This window comes from Geotrypetes seraphini, chromosome 10 (assembly GCF_902459505.1).
Source record: "Geotrypetes seraphini chromosome 10, aGeoSer1.1, whole genome shotgun sequence".
NCBI classification, from domain to species: domain Eukaryota; kingdom Metazoa; phylum Chordata; class Amphibia; order Gymnophiona; family Dermophiidae; genus Geotrypetes; species Geotrypetes seraphini.
Window position 1 is genome coordinate 68324422 of NC_047093.1, and position 20512 is coordinate 68344933.

The 20512-nt window shown below is 43.5% G+C and overlaps 1 protein-coding gene across 1 annotated transcript in view; it reads right to left on the reverse strand.

Moving 5' to 3' along the window:
• RALGPS1 (Ral GEF with PH domain and SH3 binding motif 1) overlaps positions 1–20512 on the reverse strand; it is a 643064-nt gene that overhangs the window by 33900 nt on the left and 588652 nt on the right. The window contains 1 exon segment of the mRNA XM_033960779.1: positions 9124–9204. Within this exon segment, the coding sequence (XP_033816670.1) occupies positions 9124–9204 (81 nt within the window).

Sequence of the window (20512 nt, forward strand, 5' to 3'; positions counted from 1 at the left end):
CTTCAGCAAAATTTCAAGATATTTCTATTCTAAAAAGCCTGATCAAAGTCACAGTGCATTAAGCATGTCTACACAGTCTATAAGAAAATGTGTAAATCTGATACAGGTCAATCCCACATTTCCCTAAGGAAAACGTCAAATTCTACAACTTTTTCAGTATTTTGTTTACTCAAGAAATTCATTACTCTGCTTAGCCTTGGTAAATTTAAACAATGGATCATAAAGGGCCTCTTATCAAGCCAAATAGCGTGGGTTGGTGTGGTAAATACAGCAAAGCCCATAGGGATTGAATGGGCTTCGGTGCATTTACCGTGATAGTATCACTACTGCAGCTTTGTAAAAAGGATCCAAAGGGCCTGATTCTAGAAACAGCATTCCGATTGTAGGCGGTGGTACGCATCCTACCGCCGTCTAATGGACCAATCAGGATGTATGTTTATTTTATTTGACTCAATTCCTTTTTTAACATATAATGTGACTGCCCCTCCAATTTGATCTACTCTATCACTGCAATATAATTTGTACCCTGGTAACACAGTGTCCTATTGATTATCCTACTTCCACCAGGTCTCTGAAATGCCTATTATATCTACCTCTTTACTTAGTGCTAAATATTCTCTCCTGTCTTATTTTTTAGGCTTCTAGCATTTGTATACAGACTCTTCAAATTGTGTTTTTCCTTGACTCTACAGGTTGCTTAGAAGTTGATGGGGATAATTTGTGTCCTTTAATCTGCTTTCCCCTTAAATGCCATTATTAAAACCTATCTATTGGGATTCCTTAAATGTCCTGTTTCAGTAGTATCTTTCAAGGTTATTCCACAATGAACTATCCTCTCTTGGGTGACTGTCAGCTTTCTCCTCCAATCCTCGGCCTCCTTTTATGAAACTGCAATAGCATTTCTAGCAAGAGGAGCTGCGCTGAATGGCCTGCGCTGCTCCCAATGCTCACTGAGTTCTTATGAGCGTCGGGAGTAGCGCGGGGCATTCAGCGCGGTTCCCTGCACTAGAAACTGCTATTGCAGTTTCTTAAAAGAGGGTGTTTAGTTTAAAAGCTATTCTATCTTTATCCTGGTTAAGGTGGAGTTCAGCCATTTGGAAAAGGCTCCCCCTTTCCAAAATGTTGCCCAGTTTCTAACCAATCTAAACCACTCATTATTGTACCCTCATCTTAATCACACATTGAGATTTAGGAGCTCTGCCTACCTCTTGGGACCTGTACATGGAACAGGAAGCATTTCCGAAAATGCCACCCTGGAGGATCAGGATTTCAGCTTTCCACCTAAGAGTCTAAATTTGGCTTCCAGAACCTCCCTCCCATGTTTTCCTATGTCACTAGTACCTACATATACCAAGATAGATGGCTCCTCCCCAGAACTATCTAAAATCCAATCTAGGTGATGTGTGAGGGTCTGCCATCTTCACACCATGCAGGCAAATGACCAGGAGATCCTTATGTCCACCAGACATCCAGCTGTCTACATGCCTAATGATTGGCGTTCAACGTTAGGTATGAGAATCGGCTATGAGCGCTATTACATATAGAGCATTCATCTCAGAGCACCCATTACAGAATACTGGTTAGTGCTGATTTTTTTTTCTAACGCTAATTTTTTTTCCAGCACCATTTATAGAAATCCCCCATTAGACTTTGGTATTTATGGCAGGCTAGAAAAAAATACAATTGTAATATCCATGCCTCTCTTGCATTGTTGAGCCCATGTATAGATAAGAAGTGTATTTGTAACATAAGCACAGGACAGACAGAGTTCAAACATGTTGACTTGGCATGGCCAAATCCCCATATTATAATGCTTATCATGGAGTTTATAAACTTATTGATTCTAACATTCACAAGTTAATCTCAATACCACTGACTCATGTAAAACATTCTTACAGAAAACAAGGCAGCCTGAACATATCAGTTTGGTTGATGTCTTCATCTTGACCTGTAGCATTTAGTGTAGAGCTGAAAACTGCTTATTGTTTCTCAAATTACCTTCAATTGAATTCTAAAATTTATATACTATCTTTCTAAATCAGTGCTCAAGGCAGAGTATAATAAAATAAATAACAAAATACATATAATAGAATAAAATATACAACGCTATTAAAACATATACATAATAGAATTACCTACCGTATTTTTTTGGACCATAAGACGCACCGGTCCATAAGATGCACCTACCTGTAGAGGAGGAAAAACCAAGAAAAAAATTTGGTACAGAATTTTTTTCTTCTTGGTTTTTCCTCCTCTACACATAGATGTGTCTGGTGGGCTGGTGCTGGGAAGCCCAAAACAGCCCAAAGAAGCAACCTGCAGCCTGAAACCATCCGCAGCCTGAAGAAACAGCCTGCAGCTGCCCGAAGAAAGGCCTCCCCGAAGCTGCCCGAAGAATGGCCTCCCCGAAGACACCCGAATAATGGCCTCCCCAAAGCCCCCCGAAAAAAGGCCTTCTCGAAGCCTCCCGTAGAATGGCCTCCCCGAAGCCGCTCGAAGAATGGCCTCCCTGAAGCCGCCTGAAGAAAGGGACTTGGGGGTAATTGTGGACAAATCAATTAGCCGATGGCACAGTGCGCAGCGTCCGCTAAGAGAGCGAATAGAATGCTAGGTATAATCAAGAGGAGTATTACAACCAGAACGAAAGAAGTTATCCTGCCATTGTATCGGGTGATGGTGCGTCCGCATCTGGAGTACTGCGTCCAATATTGGTCGCCGTACCTTAAGAAGGATATGGCGATACTCGAGAGGGTTCAGAGGAGAGCGACAAGTTTGATAAAAGGTATGGAAAACCTTTCATACATTGAGAGATTGGAGAAACTGGGGCTCTTTTACCTGGAGAAGAAGAGAATTAGAGGGGATATGATTGAGACTTACAAGATCATGAAGGGCATAGAGAAAGTGGAGAGGGACAGATTCTTCAAACTTTCAAAAACTACAAGAACGAGGGGGCATTCGGTAAAGTTGAAAGGGGACAGATTCAAAACAAATGCTAGGAAGTTTTTCTTCACCCAACGGGTTGTGGACACCTGGAATGCGCTTCCAGAGGGCGTGATAGGACAGAGTAAGGTATTGGGGTTCAAGAAGGGATTGGACAATTTTCTGAAGGAAAAGGGGATAGAGGGGTATAGATAGAGGTTCTGGACCTGTTGGGCCACCACGCGAGCGGACTGCTGGGCACGATGGACCTCTGATCTGACCCAGCAGAGGCACTTCTTATGTTCTTAAGGCATCCCTGAAGCCACCCAAAGAATGGCCCCCTGGTACTTTTTTTAAGAAGCAGTGGTTCAGCGCAGTCTCTTGCTGGACGGCTGCCTCTGTAGAGCGACGCGATACACAATGCAGGAGCGCAACCTTTGAGCTTCCTGCCTGGTCCCGCGCTGCTCTGTAATTGGCTCTAACTCAAGCCAATAAGAACTCATCTCCTGTACTCCAGATCCATCCTCAGCCAATAACAGCGCAGCTTCTCAACCGCCCCCCCTGGCTTTCACACTCGTCAATAGCGGACAACTTCAAACCCAAAGTTCCAACCTATTTATCATTCTTGACGCCAGCCAATAACAGCATAGCTGTTTTCAACTTCTCCAGCTCTGCCCCTGGCTCTCACACCCATCCAGTGGCGTACCAAGGGCGGGACGGGGGGGCGGTCCGCCCCAGGTGCAAGGCCCGAAGGGATGTTCAGCTAGCCACTTACTGGGGAATAGGCTGCCGCCAGGGAAAGGCTGCCATTGCCGTCATCAGAAATAAGCTGGCGCCGAATTCTCCCTCCCTGCTGCTTCTCTTCCCCGAGCCGAGCAACTCTAGCCATCCGACGTCAATTCTGATGTCAGAGAGGACGTTCTGGGCCAGCCAATCGCTGCCTTGGTCGGCCCGCGGGAAACAAGCAGGGCGAATACGGCGCCGGCCTGTTTCCAATGGCCAGTGGCAGCCTTTCCCTGGCGGTGGTGGCAGCATGGTGGTGTTAGCAGCAGTTGCATGTGGGAGGGATGGGAGAAATAAAGAAAGGGGGGGGAACCAGGGAGCCAGAAAGAAAGAAAGGGGGCAGGGTGAAAGAAAGAAAAAAAAAATGGGGCATGGGGAAAGAGAGAGAAAGACAGACATAGAGAAAGAAAGGGGGCATGGAGAGAGAAAGAAAGAAGGGGCAGGGTGAAAGAAAGAAATGGAGCACGGAGAGAGAGAGAAAGACAGACATAGAGAAAGAAAGGGGGCATGGAGAGAAAAAGAAAGAAGGGGACAGGATGAAACAAAGAAAAAGTTGGGGGAGGGAATGAAGTCTGGAGGAGAGGAAGCATACAGGAGGCTGAAAGAAGGGAAGAAATATTGGATGCACAGTCAGAAGAATAAAATGCAACCAGAGACTGATGAAATTACCAAACAAAGGTAGGAAAAATGATTTTATTTTCAATTTAGTGATCAAAATGTGTCCGTTTTGAGAATTTATATATGCTGTCTATATTTTGCACTATGGGCCCCTTTTACTAAACTGCAATAGTAGTTTTAGCACAGGGAGCGTCGAGAGCAGCGTGGGGCATTCAACGCAGATCCCTGCGCTAAAAAACACTATTGTGGTTTAATAAAAAGGGAGGGGGTATATTTGTCTATTTTTGTATAGTTGTTACTGAGGTAACATTGCATAAAATCATCTGCCTTGACCTCTTTGAAAACCCACGGAATATAAATGATAATTAACATTTTCTCTGCGTACAATGTGCTTTGTGTTTTTAAAATTTTATTGTTGGTAGATCATTTTGACTTGGCCACGAAGGTAACGGGGAGGGAGGGAGGGGAGCTGCTGATAGACATCTAGTAATCTTTGCAGGCTTGACTGCAGGGAATTATTTTTGTAAAATCATGTTTTGTTATGTGACGCATTATTTAGACTTTAATTTCTATGAATGAATAAAATGAAAATGATATAAAATTACTTGCTTGTTTTTATGTGCATGCGCTGAAGGAAAGTGGAGAGAGAGTGGGCTGAGAACGCTGAAGGGAAATGGGGAAGAGAGAGTGGGGAGAAGACGCTGATTTATAAATTGACAATTGTACAGAATATTGTTTCTTTTTATACTTTAATATAATAAGTTCAATATAAAACAATTCAAGGCTTGTGTGGATGGAATCAGGTGGTTTGTGGGGATGAGGACCGAGCTTACGGGGATTAGTCCAATAAAATGGTATTTTCATATTTCTCATTATTTGTTTTATTTTTATTTGTTAATTTGTAAAGTGGTGATTGTTATGTATCAGTTTTCAAATTTACATCTACTGTCTTTATATTTTGCACAGTATTAGAGGACATATATTACTGTTTTTGTAGTGTTGTGGTGTTGCATTGTATGCAGCGTCTGGTTTCTTGGTGGTTCAGTTTAACTTTTGTCTACATATTTCTATTTTTAGTTTGTGATTATTCCATATTGGGCAAAGGTGTATCTGTCTGTGTGTATGAAAGAGACATGGCTTTCTGATAGCATCGACTGTACTGGATCAATTGACTGTGCAGGATCTGGTTTGTTTAGTTTTACAATGTATGTGTTGGTATTCTAGTGCTAACTACAGTGTTTAAGATGCTGCCTTTTCCTATGTACACTCTTGTTGTGCGATATGTAAATTGTTACGAAAAATCATATTTTTCATATAGATGGGGTGGGGGGGGTCAAAAAATGATGGGCCCCGGGTGTCACATATGCTAGGTACGCCACTGCACCCATCAACAAGGTTTGACTTTTGCAAGGCTGCAGGAGGGTTAATAATTATAGACGATCCTTCATGGACTGACAGGAAATTTTTGTGGACTGGCGGTTGAAGAACACTGGTCTATATCATTTGTTAATATTAGTTAAGGGGATGTGTATGTCCTATTCACTAGTTAGTTACCCTTCAAAAGTAATTATAAATACACTAAGTAGTAGGTTGTGCTGCTGATTTAGTGATAACAGATTGACTCATATTGCACTAACCTTTAAATAAAGGCAGGGCCCTGGAGTTACATGTTTGTGACTGTCTCTGGGAAGGGGTAACTAAAGTTGCGGATCCAAACATGTTGAAAACGGTCAATTTTTTACATCATAGATTTATACTGTCTCTGTTGCTTCTAGTGATTTTAGTCACTTTTTCCCAGAGATGGTCACATTTATTCAATTTATTAAAATGATTGGATAACTTAATAGCTGCATAAAATATAGCACAGCAAAGGGAGAAAAAGAGGTTGAGCTGGGCAGTCAGTTTAATTTGTTTGTTTATAGCACACTAATATTAGCCAGTTCTTTGAAACACATTTGTTGCACATTTCAATAAAAGTATTTTTTAAAAAAACAAAAAAACACCTCAGAGTGGAGGAGTGGCCTAGTGGCCTGAGGTTGCAGGTTTGAGCAAAGTGCTCCTTGTGATCCTGGGCAAGTCACTAACACTTCATTGACCCAGGTATGTTAGTCAGATTATGAGCCCACCAGGACAGATAGGGAGAAATACTTAAATACCTGAATATAAACCACTTAGACTATAAGTGGTCTATGACTGCTAACATAAGTAAATAAATAAATATTATCTGACAAAGAATGCCCTTGTCATTGGGGCATATAATTTTCATTCTCATCTCTCCCCTATCTTCTGATAGCACTAACATTATTATTTTGGTGGACTGAATCATAATTGGCCCAATGTAATAACATGTGAAACCGTATTAGTACATGGCAGTACACAGCATGTATCATGGGCCTCTCTCCCTGCATAATTGAACAGGATCAGTTATTTTGATGTAAAAATCATACCCATCTGTATGAAAGCCTCCAATCACAATGCTGCATAAAATTTAAAAATAACACTGGGTTACAAAGTCCCCAACTGGAAGGAACTAACACTGTATAACTAAAACCAGGGAAGTGTGGTGAATGCGGGACAGATTCTGGGCATGGTTTCATTTGAGCACACTCATTTAGGCCAAGAAAACTCTGGCCAATTGGCAGTGCGCCTAAAGTTTTAACACCTACCAGGACCTAAGAATACTTAAGCACCACTAGGCACAATTGTATAAACAGGTGCCTGGATTATTGACAAAACTTAATTTGAGATAGCCACCATTTTCTTCGCTTAAAGTTCCTCAGAGTGCCACACGATATTAACGCATGGTAGCTGTCCTCACAGGAACCTTTATATTATGCGATTTTTCAATATATTATTTTATAGTTTTCTTTTTAAGTTATAAAAGTGCTCGTGCTTAATACTATACTAATAGCAAGTGTAGCTGTTACTTAGCTTTTTTGTAAACTGAGTCTGGCTCAATCCCCACCGACGCGTTTCATTTTTTCATCAGGGTCGGGGAAGGAGAACACAGAGCAGTATACTATCTTAGCTGAATGCTAAATCCATGATTTGTGAGCCGGAAGATTGAGCCAGACTCAGTTTACAAAAAAGCTAAGTAACAGCTACACTTGCTATTAGTATAGTATTAAGCACGAGCACTTTTATAACTTAAAAAGAAAACTATAAAATAATATATTGAAAAACCGCATAATATAAAGGTTCCTGTGAGGACAGCTACCATGCGTTAATATCGTGTGGCACTCTGAGGAACTTTAAGCGAAGAAAATGGTGGCTATCTCAAATTAAGTTTTGTTTCTTGATACGATATTATGTGCACTTCTTTGTTTTGGATTATTGACAGCCATGCCTAACAGAACCTCCACATACACAATCAGAACCAACAGACCACAGTGGAGGTTCGAAGACAATGGTGTGCAATTTTATTCAACAAATCATAGTCTTGTGTGGTGGCTCGACACGCACGTGTTTCGGTCTGTACGGCCTGTTTCAGGAGCCTTTTTAACTCACATTCACAATTTCTCGTATAAGAAACTGATGATTCAAAGTAACAAGACTATGATTTGTTGAATAAAATTGCACACCATTGTCTTCGAACCTCCACTGTGGTCTGTTGGTTCTAGATTCACTAAGCCCACCAATCGTGTTTACGATCGTGTACCGACCTGATTTTCCTCCAAAATGATTCACCAACCTCTGTGCCGATCATCCTCTGATCTGATCCGATCTGCGCATGCAAATGAGGGGGAATGGCATACAAAGTAGGAAGGATGCAATTCAGAAAACAATTTCAGGATCAGCGACTGGGCTGGCTGATCCAAAATCAAGCGACTGCTGAGGACCAGTCGCTTGTGCAAAAACCCTGCTCTCTGCCCCGATTCTCCTGCTCTCTTCCCCGACTCTGTGGTTTTAACCCACAGAACAGCCCCGCTTCAACCTGCGGGTTAAAACCATGGGCTCACGAAAGTTAGCAGCGCTGTATTTTATTTTATTTTTTTAAAGTTTCCAGCTCTTTCTGCATGGTGAGCATGTGCAGACCATCTACAGGCAAAGAAGATGATCTGTGCATGTGTCAGGCTCGCTCTCCAGCGATCTGTGAGGTTGGTGGGGGACGTGCCTCCGATGGCCCCCATTTGTGTTGAGAATTTGTCAGCCTGCCACGGATCGCACACGATTGGGCAGGTTAGTGAATCTAGCCCTATGTTCTATCAGGGTTTCAGCAGCTGGCATCGTGCTTGTTGCAGGTTTACAGGTCTCGCTGCGTCTTGTTAGAGTTAGGCACTGTTTACAGAATCAGGCCCTTAGTGCCTCTTAAATAGGAGATGGTAAGTGTTCCGGCATTATTTTTTGTAGGTTCTGTGCACTACTGACAACATTAGTGTATGACCTCAACCCCCCTCCCCCCCAGACCTCCTATAAAGTGCTAAGTCAAATCTAGGCTCAGTGCATCAGAATGCACTAAGCCCAGATTTTATCACCCTTTAGTAAAAAAATAAAAAGGCCCCTAAGTTTTAAAAAAGAAAAATCTTTCCTCTATTTTACAAAATCTGAATGTCAGCTCTTATTTCAAGAATGAAAGTAGACAGGACAATGAAATTGGTTCCTAATTTTACTTAGGAAACACACTTACCCCTCCCCCCCCCCCCAAAAAAAAGGAGAAAAATAATAGAATGACTAGTTATATCCCCTTTGTGACACTTTGGAAATGTGATGCACACACTCACTATGGAACAAACAAATGCAGACTTCAAGGAGGGTTTAACACTGTACGGAAGAAAAGACAGACCCACCACCACCTAATTGTACCTGTATACACAGCTTCGACTTCTGGGAGAATTCCGAACCGGAACCCTCCAGTTTGGTCCCAGCGTGGCATACAACCGACTCCTGTTTGCAAATTCAAATGTGAGTTCTAACACTGTAAAATCCCTGGTGATCCTCCCCACCCCAAACCACCCCCAAACAAACACAGGAGGAAAAAAAAAAAAAAAGAAAACAAAGCACAAACAGCACAATATGTTTGACCAATACAAATACAATCAAAACAGTATTCCTCTGCTGAATTAATATTTAATAGAATGCATACTTTATTCCAGGTTCATATCATGTTATACACATTTATCTTACTTTTTTTTTACATTCTTCATTTTATATTTATAATTTTACAAATATTCTAATAAAAGACAAACTACACCAAAAAGAATCAGATTCAAGGAAATTATTGATCTGTACTCAAGTAAACAAGAGAAACTCTTCAACGGGGGTCAATGTAGCAATATCTGCTATCAGCTGCTAAGAAGAGATTTATTGTGCATGTTAACGGCTTATGTCAATGACATCCACATGAGGCAGACATTAAAGTAATGGTTCCCAAACCTAGTCCAGGACGTACCTTAGCCAGTCTGGTTTTCACGCTATCCTTAATGAATATTCATGTGAGATTTGTATACTAGTGCAAATCTCTCATGCATATTCATTGTGGAAATCCTGAAAACCTGACTGGCTTGGGGTGCCTCCAGGACCAATTATGGGAACCACTGCATTAAGGCTTATGCATACTTTAGAGCAGGACTGCCCAAGTCCGGTCCTTGAGATCTACTGGCAGGCCAGGTTTTCAGGATATCCACAATGAATATGCATGAGAAAGATTTGCCTGCACTGCCTTCTTGGTATGCAAATCTCTCTCATGCATGTTCATTGTGGATATCCTGAAAACCTGGCCTGCCAGTAGATCTCGAGGACTGGACTTGGGCAGCCCTGCTTTAGAGGGAAAGTTATCACCATGGGCTACTGTTATGCCAGGTTATTTTAGAACAGGGTCTCACTGCATAAAATGGGACTGCATAAAATAACTGACTTAACAATAGCCTCTTGCTGCAAAAACAACTACAGCTCCAAGAGGGAGGTTAAGCTTTTTTGGGCCAGGCTCTATACACAGTGCTTAACTCGGTAAGTGCCTAGGAACACAGCATCTACCACATGTCAATCAAAGTTAGGCATATACCACATACTCAATCAATGCAAGCAATTCCACTCTCTAAGACATTAGTGCAGGCACCATATCTAGAATCATGCTTAATGGAGCCTAAATTGACTTAGGTGCCAGTAGGCATGAAAAATGTAGGTCCCCGTCACTGCAAACCATCTGATCCTATCCACACATGCCTCAAATAGTTTTATATATTATGAATGGCACCAAGCCTGTTATGATCGAATGAGAGGAATAGCTGAGTGGAAGTTCTATGATGCTTGGACAGATCCAGGTAGTAAGCCAAAGCACATTTTCAGTCCAATGTGTGGAGCGCAGCTTCACCAGGATGGGAATGTGGTCTTGGGAAGAAGACGGCAAACTATAGACTAGTTGAGATGAAATTCTGAGACTACTTTTGGTAGGAACTTAGGATGGAGGCGAAGTATAACTCTATCATTATGGAATGTTGTATAGGAGGATCTGAGACAAATGCTTGGAGTTCACTGACTCGGCATGCAGAAGTGATGCAGATTAAGTTATTTGAACAATAAAGTTACACTTGGTTCGAATGGAAGCTTCATCAAGGAAGAGAGTACAACATTGAGGTCCCAAGCAACTGAAGAAAGTTTGATTGGAGGTTCTGAATGTTCTCATAGTAGGCCTTTTTTTTTTGCAATTATTTTTATTAATTTTTCAGAGTTACAAAATCAAGCAGTACAACAACATACCAACCACAATTAACAAGACAAAGAGCAGGAACAGTCAAGTCATTCGCATCTTCCTTCACGAAGACCCACAGAAACCAACCCCCCCCTACCCACCAGGATCCACCTCCCCACCCCACACACTCCAGTGTCAAAAGTTCAGTAATGAACTGCAAGCTCTAGGGCACAATCCCTCCCAAACGGAAGCCCATATTCTCCTGAATTTCCTCCATGGCCCAAGACCTCCCCTCCGAACATCCAGATATTCAAATTTTAACAAATTAAACAATTAATTTCTCCACATAGTTAAGGTAGGCACGTTAGCTTGGCGCCACAACAAAAGCATACACTTCAGGGCCAACAAAGAGGCCTTTTGCAATAACATGTTGCCCCCTCTAGACAATCCCAAATGAACCCCCTGAGAAAAGAGCAAAACGTCTGCCCTCAAGGGAATCTGCTTGTGTAGAGCAGACTGCAGGTACAGTGCTACAAGAGACCAGAAGATTTGAATATGGTCACACGACCAAAACATATGAAGCAAGCCTGCAGGGGTGGACTAGCACCAAAGACACCGAGCATGAGAAGCATATCCAGAAACATAAGCCCGGAATGGGGAGACATGCAGCCGCAAAAGAAACTTGAAGTGCTGCTCCTGCAGGACCACAGAATGAGTCAGCCGAGGAAGATGTTTCATCAGAAGACAAACTCCTTGGCCCGTGATATGTTCAGATGGTTCCACACAGCCGCCACCATCTCAGGATCCCAAGGGGCCACGAAGCAGCCCAAACTGACCTGATGGAAGGATAAACTAATCCGAGTCTGATGGGACAAAGTCAAAGTCTCACATACCACGTCTGCCCTGCTTCGTTCAAGGTAGTCACATCCAATGAGTGGAGATAATGAGACACCTAGCGGTAGAAAAGCCAATCCCGAGCCTCCAAGAGATCCGCTGCCTGTAGATCCTGGAAAGAACGAGGCACACCCTCCTCCGATACAACATTACGCACATAGCAGAGACCACGAGCCCTCCAGCCCTGTAAATATAGTTTGGAGGCATCAGGATCCAGGTCGCGGTTACCCCACAGGGGCAACAGAACCGTGGAGGTAAAAGGCAAATGCATACGTTTACATAACCATTGCCAACATTGTCTCATGGAACGCAGCAAGGGATGAGTCCTATTAGGAAAAATCTGGTGTGGACATTTAGCGTGAAGATAATACAGCAAATGAGTAGGAGCCATCAACTGCTGTTCAAGAGAGGGGTATAAAACTGGGTGTTCTTAATCCAGTCCACCAAGTGCCGAAGGAGACAGACTATATTGTATCTCCTCAAGTCCGGAAGCGCCAGTCCACTCCGTCCCACAGATAAAGATAATTGAGCAAGAGTTATTCTGGGTTTTCTATTTATTATTCCAAAGAATTTTCGTAATACAGTGTGATACGTATTAATATCCTTATTAGTCATATACAATGGAAAAGTGTGCATCACATAGACCCACTTAGGGAACAAAACCATTTTGTAAAGAGCAATGCGACCCCTTAAGGACAGTGGAAAATGAGCCCAAAGACCTAAGAGGTCCCTGGACCTGTTCAAAAGCACTGTGAAATTTTCCTTGTAGGTCTGGGATAGATTGCCAGTGATGTATACCCCAAAATATTTGAGTCTGTGTGCCACCTGTCGCAAAGGGAAAGAAACCGTCCAATCCCTGTAAGCATACCCAACCACAGCCATAGCCTCAGACTTATCCAAATTGAGCTCCAAACCAGACACCCTGCCATGGTAGTCAACCAATTGCAACACCCGGGGTGGTCCGCAAAGGCCAAGCAACGTACCTCCTCCCACCCCACGGACAGCCCGAAAACCGATCCATCCTCCCGAATCCACCGCAATAAGGGTTCCAAAGATAAAATAAATAATAAAGGGGAAAGGGAACAACCCTGACAAGTGCCATGCTCCACCGGAAAATAACCAGAAACCGTACCATTAACCAAAACTGCCGAACTAGGAAGATGACACAAAAGGCGAACCATGGTCAGAAAATTACCCCCCAACCCATAGCCCTCGAGCACCGCAAACAAGTACTCCCAATCCACACAATCAAACGCTTTGCTGGCATCAAGACTAATCAGTAGACCAGGGAGTGAGTGGGTAGCATTATGACCCAGAGCCACCATGACCTTCCGGATGTTCCAAACCGCCTGTCTACCCCAAACGAACCCCACCTGGTCAACATGAATAAGCTCCGGCAGAAAGTCAGCCAGACGATTAGCCAGAATTTTAGCCAAGAGTTTAAGCTCAAAATTAATCAAGGAAATGGGACGATAAGAGTCCACAAAAGCTGGGTTTCTATCAGGCTTGGGAACCAACACAATATGCGCCCGATTAACGTGAGCAGGGAAGGCCCCCAAGGAACCCACCCCAGTGAAGTAAGCCTCCAAAGATCCTGTAAAATTTTGTAAAATTCAGATGAGAGTCCGTCGGGTCCCGGGGCCTTGGAAAGCGGAGAGTCCCGAATGACCTGCTGAATTTCTAAGGCAGTAACAGGGGCATGCAAGACCTCAACCACGGCCCCCGAAACCCGGGGCAACCATAAGGAGTCCAAGTAAGAAGCCACAGCACCCGGTGGCGAAGCTCTCCTAGAAAAGAATTCCCGAAAAATAGCGGGAAAAAATATCAATAAGACGATTCCTATTGGTGACTAAGGAGGAATGCTGCAAAAGCCCCTACAAAATTGGGGACCTTACCAAGGATGAACCATACGGGCCAACAATTTACCAGTCTGATTCCCATATCTATAAAATCTATGTTTGTGATATTGGAAAGATTTTAGAGTGTGTTCATGAAGCTTAACCTGGAGCGCCACCCGAGCCGCCTGCAGGGACTCCCAATCCGCCGGATCCCTGGAAGCAATCCACCGAAGTTTACAGGTATCCACCGCACGATGCAAATACAATAATTCCCGGGAACGCTCCTTCCCCAGTCTAGCCACATATACTATAGTCTCCCCGCGAAAGACCTCCTTGGCAGCCTCCCACAGCAGTACCGCATCCGAAGTGGAGGCAGCATTATCCCTCAGGTACTGATCCTATTTCTAAAGAATGTACTCTTTGTAATGCTTATCCCAGTAAAGATATCTAGGGAACCTCCACTGACCAGGCGTAGACCCCAGTTGGACGCCCTGGAGTTCCACCCACACTAAAACATCAGAAACCGTGGGGGTGCCAATCTCTGCACGAAACATCCGAGACAGAAAAAAGGAAGACACCAGTATATAATCTATCCTAGACATAGTAGGATGAGCCCGAGCCACATGAGTAAAATCCCTATCGACAGGATGGTAAAGTCGCCAAACGTCCACCAAATCCAGTACCTTGCAAAACTGGGTAAAGCCCCATGTAGGATGATCATCAGCAGAAGAGGCCCCTCCAAGACGATCCAGTTCCGAGTCGAGAATCACATTAAAATCGCCAAACATCAAAATGGGGACAAAGTAGGCCTTTAATGAACCTGAAAACAATGGGTGTGTAGCCAGAGGCTTATTGTTCAAAGGTATATGAAATGCACAGAACACTGTGATGTACCTTTAATGAAGTGGTCTTTAGACCAGAGTTGGAGAGATGTAAAAGATAGTCTAGAACTGATGACAGAAGACAAGTGTCTGGAGGTAATGTTTGTTGGTGACACCAAAGGGTGAATTGAGTCCACATAAAATAGTAACAATGCTGTGTGGACAGTTTTGCCTGGAGCAGAAAGAGTGAATTCATCTATCCACTGGGAGAGAGGCACCATGCTGTAAATGTTAGAGAACATAGATTAGGATGGAGAAGGGACCCTTCATTCTGAGTCAGCAAAGTTGGATAAATTTCTAGTGGGATGGTTCCATTACACTGAGTTAAAGGAGAAGGAAGAACCAGGGTTGTCTCGGCCACCTCAGAGCTATGAGGTTCATGGTGGTAGGTTTATGTCACAGTTTGAACAGTAGCTTCCCTATCAGAGGAATTAGAGGGAATGCATAGAGAAACCTGTTCGTCCAATATAAGAGGAAAGCATCTGCCTCCAGGCGATGAGGAGAATATAGTCTGGAACAGAAGTGTGGAAGTTTGGGATTATTTGGAGATACAAAGAGATTTATTTATTTAAAAAAAATTGTCAACCACCTATTCTTAGGCGGCCTTACAAAAGTAACATACACAAAATGGAACAAACGAGACTTGTACAAACATCTTAAATTACAGATGGATAATTACATCTTAAAAAGCCATGGTTCATAGCTCATCACAGTACAATTTATCCTAAAATCAGCATTAGGAAAAAACATTTTTTATTGGAATGCTTCTATAAAGAGTGTAGTTTTGAACATTTTTTTTTTAATTTCTGAAGGTGTGATATGATTGTCATTGATGGACTTCTCAAAAATACACAAAGAGATCTATTTGTGAAGTCTCCCAGATTGAGATCTGATGCAATACTGTTGAGCTGAGTGACCACTTGTGAGGTTGAAGGAATCTGCTCTGTTTGTCTGCCAAAGCATTTTGTTTGCCTGCTAGTAACACAGCCTTGAGGAAGATGTTGCATGGACTTGCCCAGTTCCAGATCTGAAAGGCTTCCCAGCAGAGTAGGTGATACCCTGTACCTCCTTGTTTGTTTATATAGTTCATGGCTACTTGATTGTCTTTCAAGGTCAGTATTACTTGGTTGAGAAAGCAATCTTGAAAGGTCTGAAGAGTGCTGCAATTTTCTCTGAGTTCTAGAAGATTGATGTGGAGAGATTTTTCTTCAATACTCCAAGTACCCTGAGTGTGAAGGCTTTCTAGGTGGGTTCTCCACCCAAACATGAAGGCATCTGTTATTGGTATTTTCTGATGTGGAGGAACATAGAAGAGTAGGCCTCTGGAAAGATTTGTCAGTTCCAACCACAACTGAAGAGACTGACGTATTGTGGATGTGACCCTGAGTTTCTAGGAACATCGATCTGAGGCTTGGGTCAATTGGAAAGCAAGAGTCCACTGATGATCTCTGAGATGAAGACATGTGAATGAAGTGACATGGACCGTCAACGCCATATGTCCCAAAAGTCAAATCATCTTTCTTGCCTTGATGGTTTGGAGAGTAAACATATGTTTGCAGAGGTGAAGTAGGGTATTTAGTCTCTGTTGAGGAAGGTAAGCATGAATCTGCATTGTGTTCAGAAGAGCCCCATTGAACTCCAGATTTAGAGTTGGTTAGAGATGGGACTTCTGGTAAATGACTGCAAATCCTAGAAGTTCCAGGAGACGTATGGTTGAGTGGATGGCTAGATATGCACCTGTGGTGACGATGCCTTGATCAACCAATCATCCAGAAAAGGGAATACATGAAAGCCATAAGAGCGGAGTGTTGCAGTTTCTACAACTAAACATTTTGTGAATAGTCTGGGTGCCAACGCTAGGCCAAAAGGTATTGAAGGTGATGTGTTTTCTAGGCTGGCCCATTTCAATGATGCGACTTCCTCTTTAAGAGGAAGTTGCATCATTAAATGGGCCGGACTAGGAAAGGCCCCGAGGTTGTTGATGAAAACCGCGTCTAAATTAATCATCACGGCAGCTCTGTGGTCAAGTTAAAAGCACACTGAGCTGTTGCTAGACAGGAGAAGTACTGCTTGGCAGGGGAGGAAGGAAAGGGAAGGGAGAAGGGATACTACTGGATATGGGGAGAGGAAGAGGTGCTGCTGGACAGGGGGCGGGGAAAGGGAAGTGAGAAGAGATGCTGATGGATCTAGCAGAAGGGGAGGGAAAGGAAAGATGCTATACACTGGAGGGGAGGGTGAGATGGTGGATGGGGAGAGAGCATATTAGCTGAGTGGGGTTGGGGGAGGGAAGGAATGAAAATTGTTAAAGGAGGAGTGAAAGTGATGAGAGAGGGAGAAAAGGACATGGGGTGGAGGAGAGGAAGAAATGGTGCATGGGGAGAGAACATGGGTTGGGGGGTGGGAAGGAAGGATATCACTCGAGGAAAGAGGCAAGGAGCGAGAGAAAGAAACTGTGGAGGAGGCAGAAAGGGTTGGACTCATGTTGAAGGCGAGATGGATGGGGAGGACAGGAAGGAGGGAAGGAAAACTGTCACACTTGGGGAGAAGGGGGAGAGGGCAGAGAGTGAAAAGTTGGACTCATGGAGGGAGAGAGAAGTTGGTTAGGGGAGGGAAGGAAAACCAGAGGAGAAGCATGCAGGAGGAAGAAAGAAAAAAATGTTAAGACTGTTGGAAAGGAGGGAGAAATGTTGGACTGGGAGAGGGGCCAGAAAGGAGGAAGGGAAAGAGAAATGTTACACTGGGGGGGGGGGGAAGGAGAGATGACTAAAGGGAGAGATATCAGACCAGGGAATGGAAGGGAAGGAAAGGAGGGGAGTGTAGTAGTGCTATAGAAATAATAATATTAGTAGTAGTAGAGAGAGATGCCAGATTATGGGAAGGAGAGGAGAGAGAAGCCAAGCCAGACTGGGAAGGGGGAAAGGAAGGAGAGAGATGTTGGGCCACTAGGGGGGAGGGGAGGAAGGAAGGAGAGATATGTCATACCATGGAAATAGGGAGGAAAGGAGAGAGCGATAGGAAGGGATGGTAAGACATGGAAAAGTAGATTTTGAGAAGAAAGCAGACAAGTTGAAAAACTTAATGTTAACTCAATCCCAAAGATGGTTGCAAGGCAGAAAGTGAAGATGGAGAGAAAAACAGTCAATGGATAAGAAGGCACTAGAAACAGTTAAAAGCACAGAAAAATAAAGTCACCAGACAACAAAGGTAGGGAAAATGATTTTATTTTCAATTGAAATGTATCAGTTTTGAAAATTTATATCTGCTGTGTATATTGTGTGTACAGTACAGTGGTACCTTGGATTACGAGCATAATCCGTTCCAGGAGCATGCTCGTAATCCAAAATGCTCGTTTATCAAAGCGAGTTTCCCCATAGGAAATAATGGAAACTTATTTTGATACGTTCCCAGCCCCCCGAGGCCAGCGGCGCTGCTCTATCCCCCCCCATGAGAATCGGCATTGCTCCCCCCAAAGGCCCCACCTGCGATCTGGCCCCCTCACCCCCGTGATACAGCACCCCCCCACGATTTGGCACTCCCCTGCTGCAATTGGGCACCCCTCCACCACGATTGGGCACTCCCTCACCGCTTCTTACTGTCATCTGGGCACCGGCATGTCCTGTGCATTGGTGCAAGTGCCCGAAGATCGGCCTCCTCTTCTTGCTGGGCCTTGAGCATCTGCGCATGCTCAAGGCCTGCGAGTTCACAGATGCCAGATCGTGGGGGGAAGGTGCCGGATCACAGGAGCGCCGCTCGGAAATCGAGGCACGCTCAGTTTCCGAGGCGCCGATTTTGCGAATGTTTTGCTCGTCTTGCAAAACACTCGCAAACCGGTGCACTCGTAAACCGAGGTACCACTGTATATGAAAAATGAATGGAAAAATTGCATTACAGTTAGTAAAGGAGGCGGGATCTGGGGAAGAGCTTGGGCGGGTCTAGGGTAGAGCTTGGGAGTTTGTGGCTGGGGGTACTCAGTTGATATTTGTTAGACTTCCCTGCTGGCATGCTCTACTGGCATTTCAGGGCCTGTCTTGGGGGGGGGCCTCTGCGCATGCGTGGATATCAATGAGATGATGTCACATGTGCGCGTGATGTCATCATGGCGACATCCGTGCATTTCTGGGTGCCTCAAGCTGTGGCCACTACCTTTAGTGTGCCGCAGCTCGAGAAAGTTTGAGAGACATTGCTCTAGAAGATTATGTGTGGTCTGTTGAAAATGATTTTGGAGGGGGGGTGTTCCCAGCATACTATTTTTGTTTTTTTAATGGGCTGCTGTTATGCGTGTGTTACATACACAATGGCTGCACCCATTAAAAAAAACTAAAAATAAAAGCCCCCCAGCTGATCAGGGCTTCCCCCGCTGGCTCCAGTGCTAGCAGGGGAATCCCCAATCAGCTGGGCAAGCAGCCGCTGCTCTTTCCTCTGCCAGAATCGTGGCTTCAGAGAACGACGACTGCAGGCAGGTTAGGAGGAGGAGTTGTGCATAGCAAGTGTTCTTCTGAGCAAGCGCCAGGCATAGTTCCTTCCCTCTTTTACTGGGCCTATCCAAACAAATAGCATGCATATGATTTGCCTGCTATTTGTTTGTGCATAAATAAAATCACTCCCACCACATTTTTTTACTGTGGTGTCAAAATGTTGTGCATTCTACCCTGAGCTTTTTTTTACTGCACCATCGCTATTGAACTCCCCACCTTTTCTCATCAGATGAGACCCTCATTTAAAAAATTTAAAACTGACTTGAAAACATGGCTTTACCAGCAGGCCTTCCAGGCAGTCTAGGTTAGTTGCACCCTCTGATCACCCTTTGCACTAGGCATCCTTTCCTGCTGCTACTCTCCCACTCCCTCTTACCCCTTCAGATACCCTATTTACATTGATAGATCTTGTGTGACTAGTTCTCTTTCCTATCTGGATATTGTAATTCCTTTCTCTCTCCCTCTTTTTATTATTATTATTAACATGTAAACCACTTTGATCTACAAGTTAGCAAAAGGTAGAATAGAATAGCAAGTCTAAATAAACCATAAACCTTTGTGTTTGTTCCATGTTTTCTTGAATTCAGGTAGACTCTTCATCTCCATCACCACCATCGAGAGGCTGTTACATGCACCCACCATTCTTTCCATAAGAAGTATTTCCTTAGGTTACTCCCGAGTCTACCCCCTTTTACCTCCATCCTATGTCTCTTCATTCTAGAGCTTTCAGTTGAAAGACTCGCCTTCTGTGGATCTTGAGAGTAGTATGCTCACATTATTTGCCTCTATTTTTAGACTTAAGGACTTCTTTCTTAATGATCTTTCATAAACTTCTTAAATGCTTGTAAACTGTCCTCTTCTGCCCACCCCCACCCATGTGGGAATAAAGCCAGCAGGAAGCGCTTGCCATACACCTCTCTTGACCTTCAATGGACTATTGTGAATTCTTGGAACTGGATGAAGATTTTGGAAGAGGGAGGAAATGGGCTGGAATGTAAATTGTTTATAGGGAGTCTAAGAACCCCTTAGGGATTTAATATTTTGCACATGCCGCAGTATATAATATATCCCAAAAATGTAGGGCTATGAGGAAGTCTATTTATAACTCTAGGAGTAACATACAAAATAGGCTTTAACTACGTTCTTTCCACTCCCTCTAGCAAGAAAAGTTTGGGGTAATCATAAAAGCATGAATAATCATGGTTTAGAAGTATAAATCTGAGTAGATGCTGAATGCTGATTTATTTTCTGCTTTCCTAAATTCTGATTTATGCAGTAAACTAGCTATACTTAAAATTCTATATATATCCTTATATTCACACACACATACAAAGAGAAGGTTGTTTCTCAATCCTGGTTGCTGTACATTATTTTCCTTTGATTAGATTTAACAAAGACCATATAACTGTTTTGAAAGACAATACAGTCACATCCTCTTTACAGTGAAATGCTCTCTACAGGAATAGGCCATTTAGA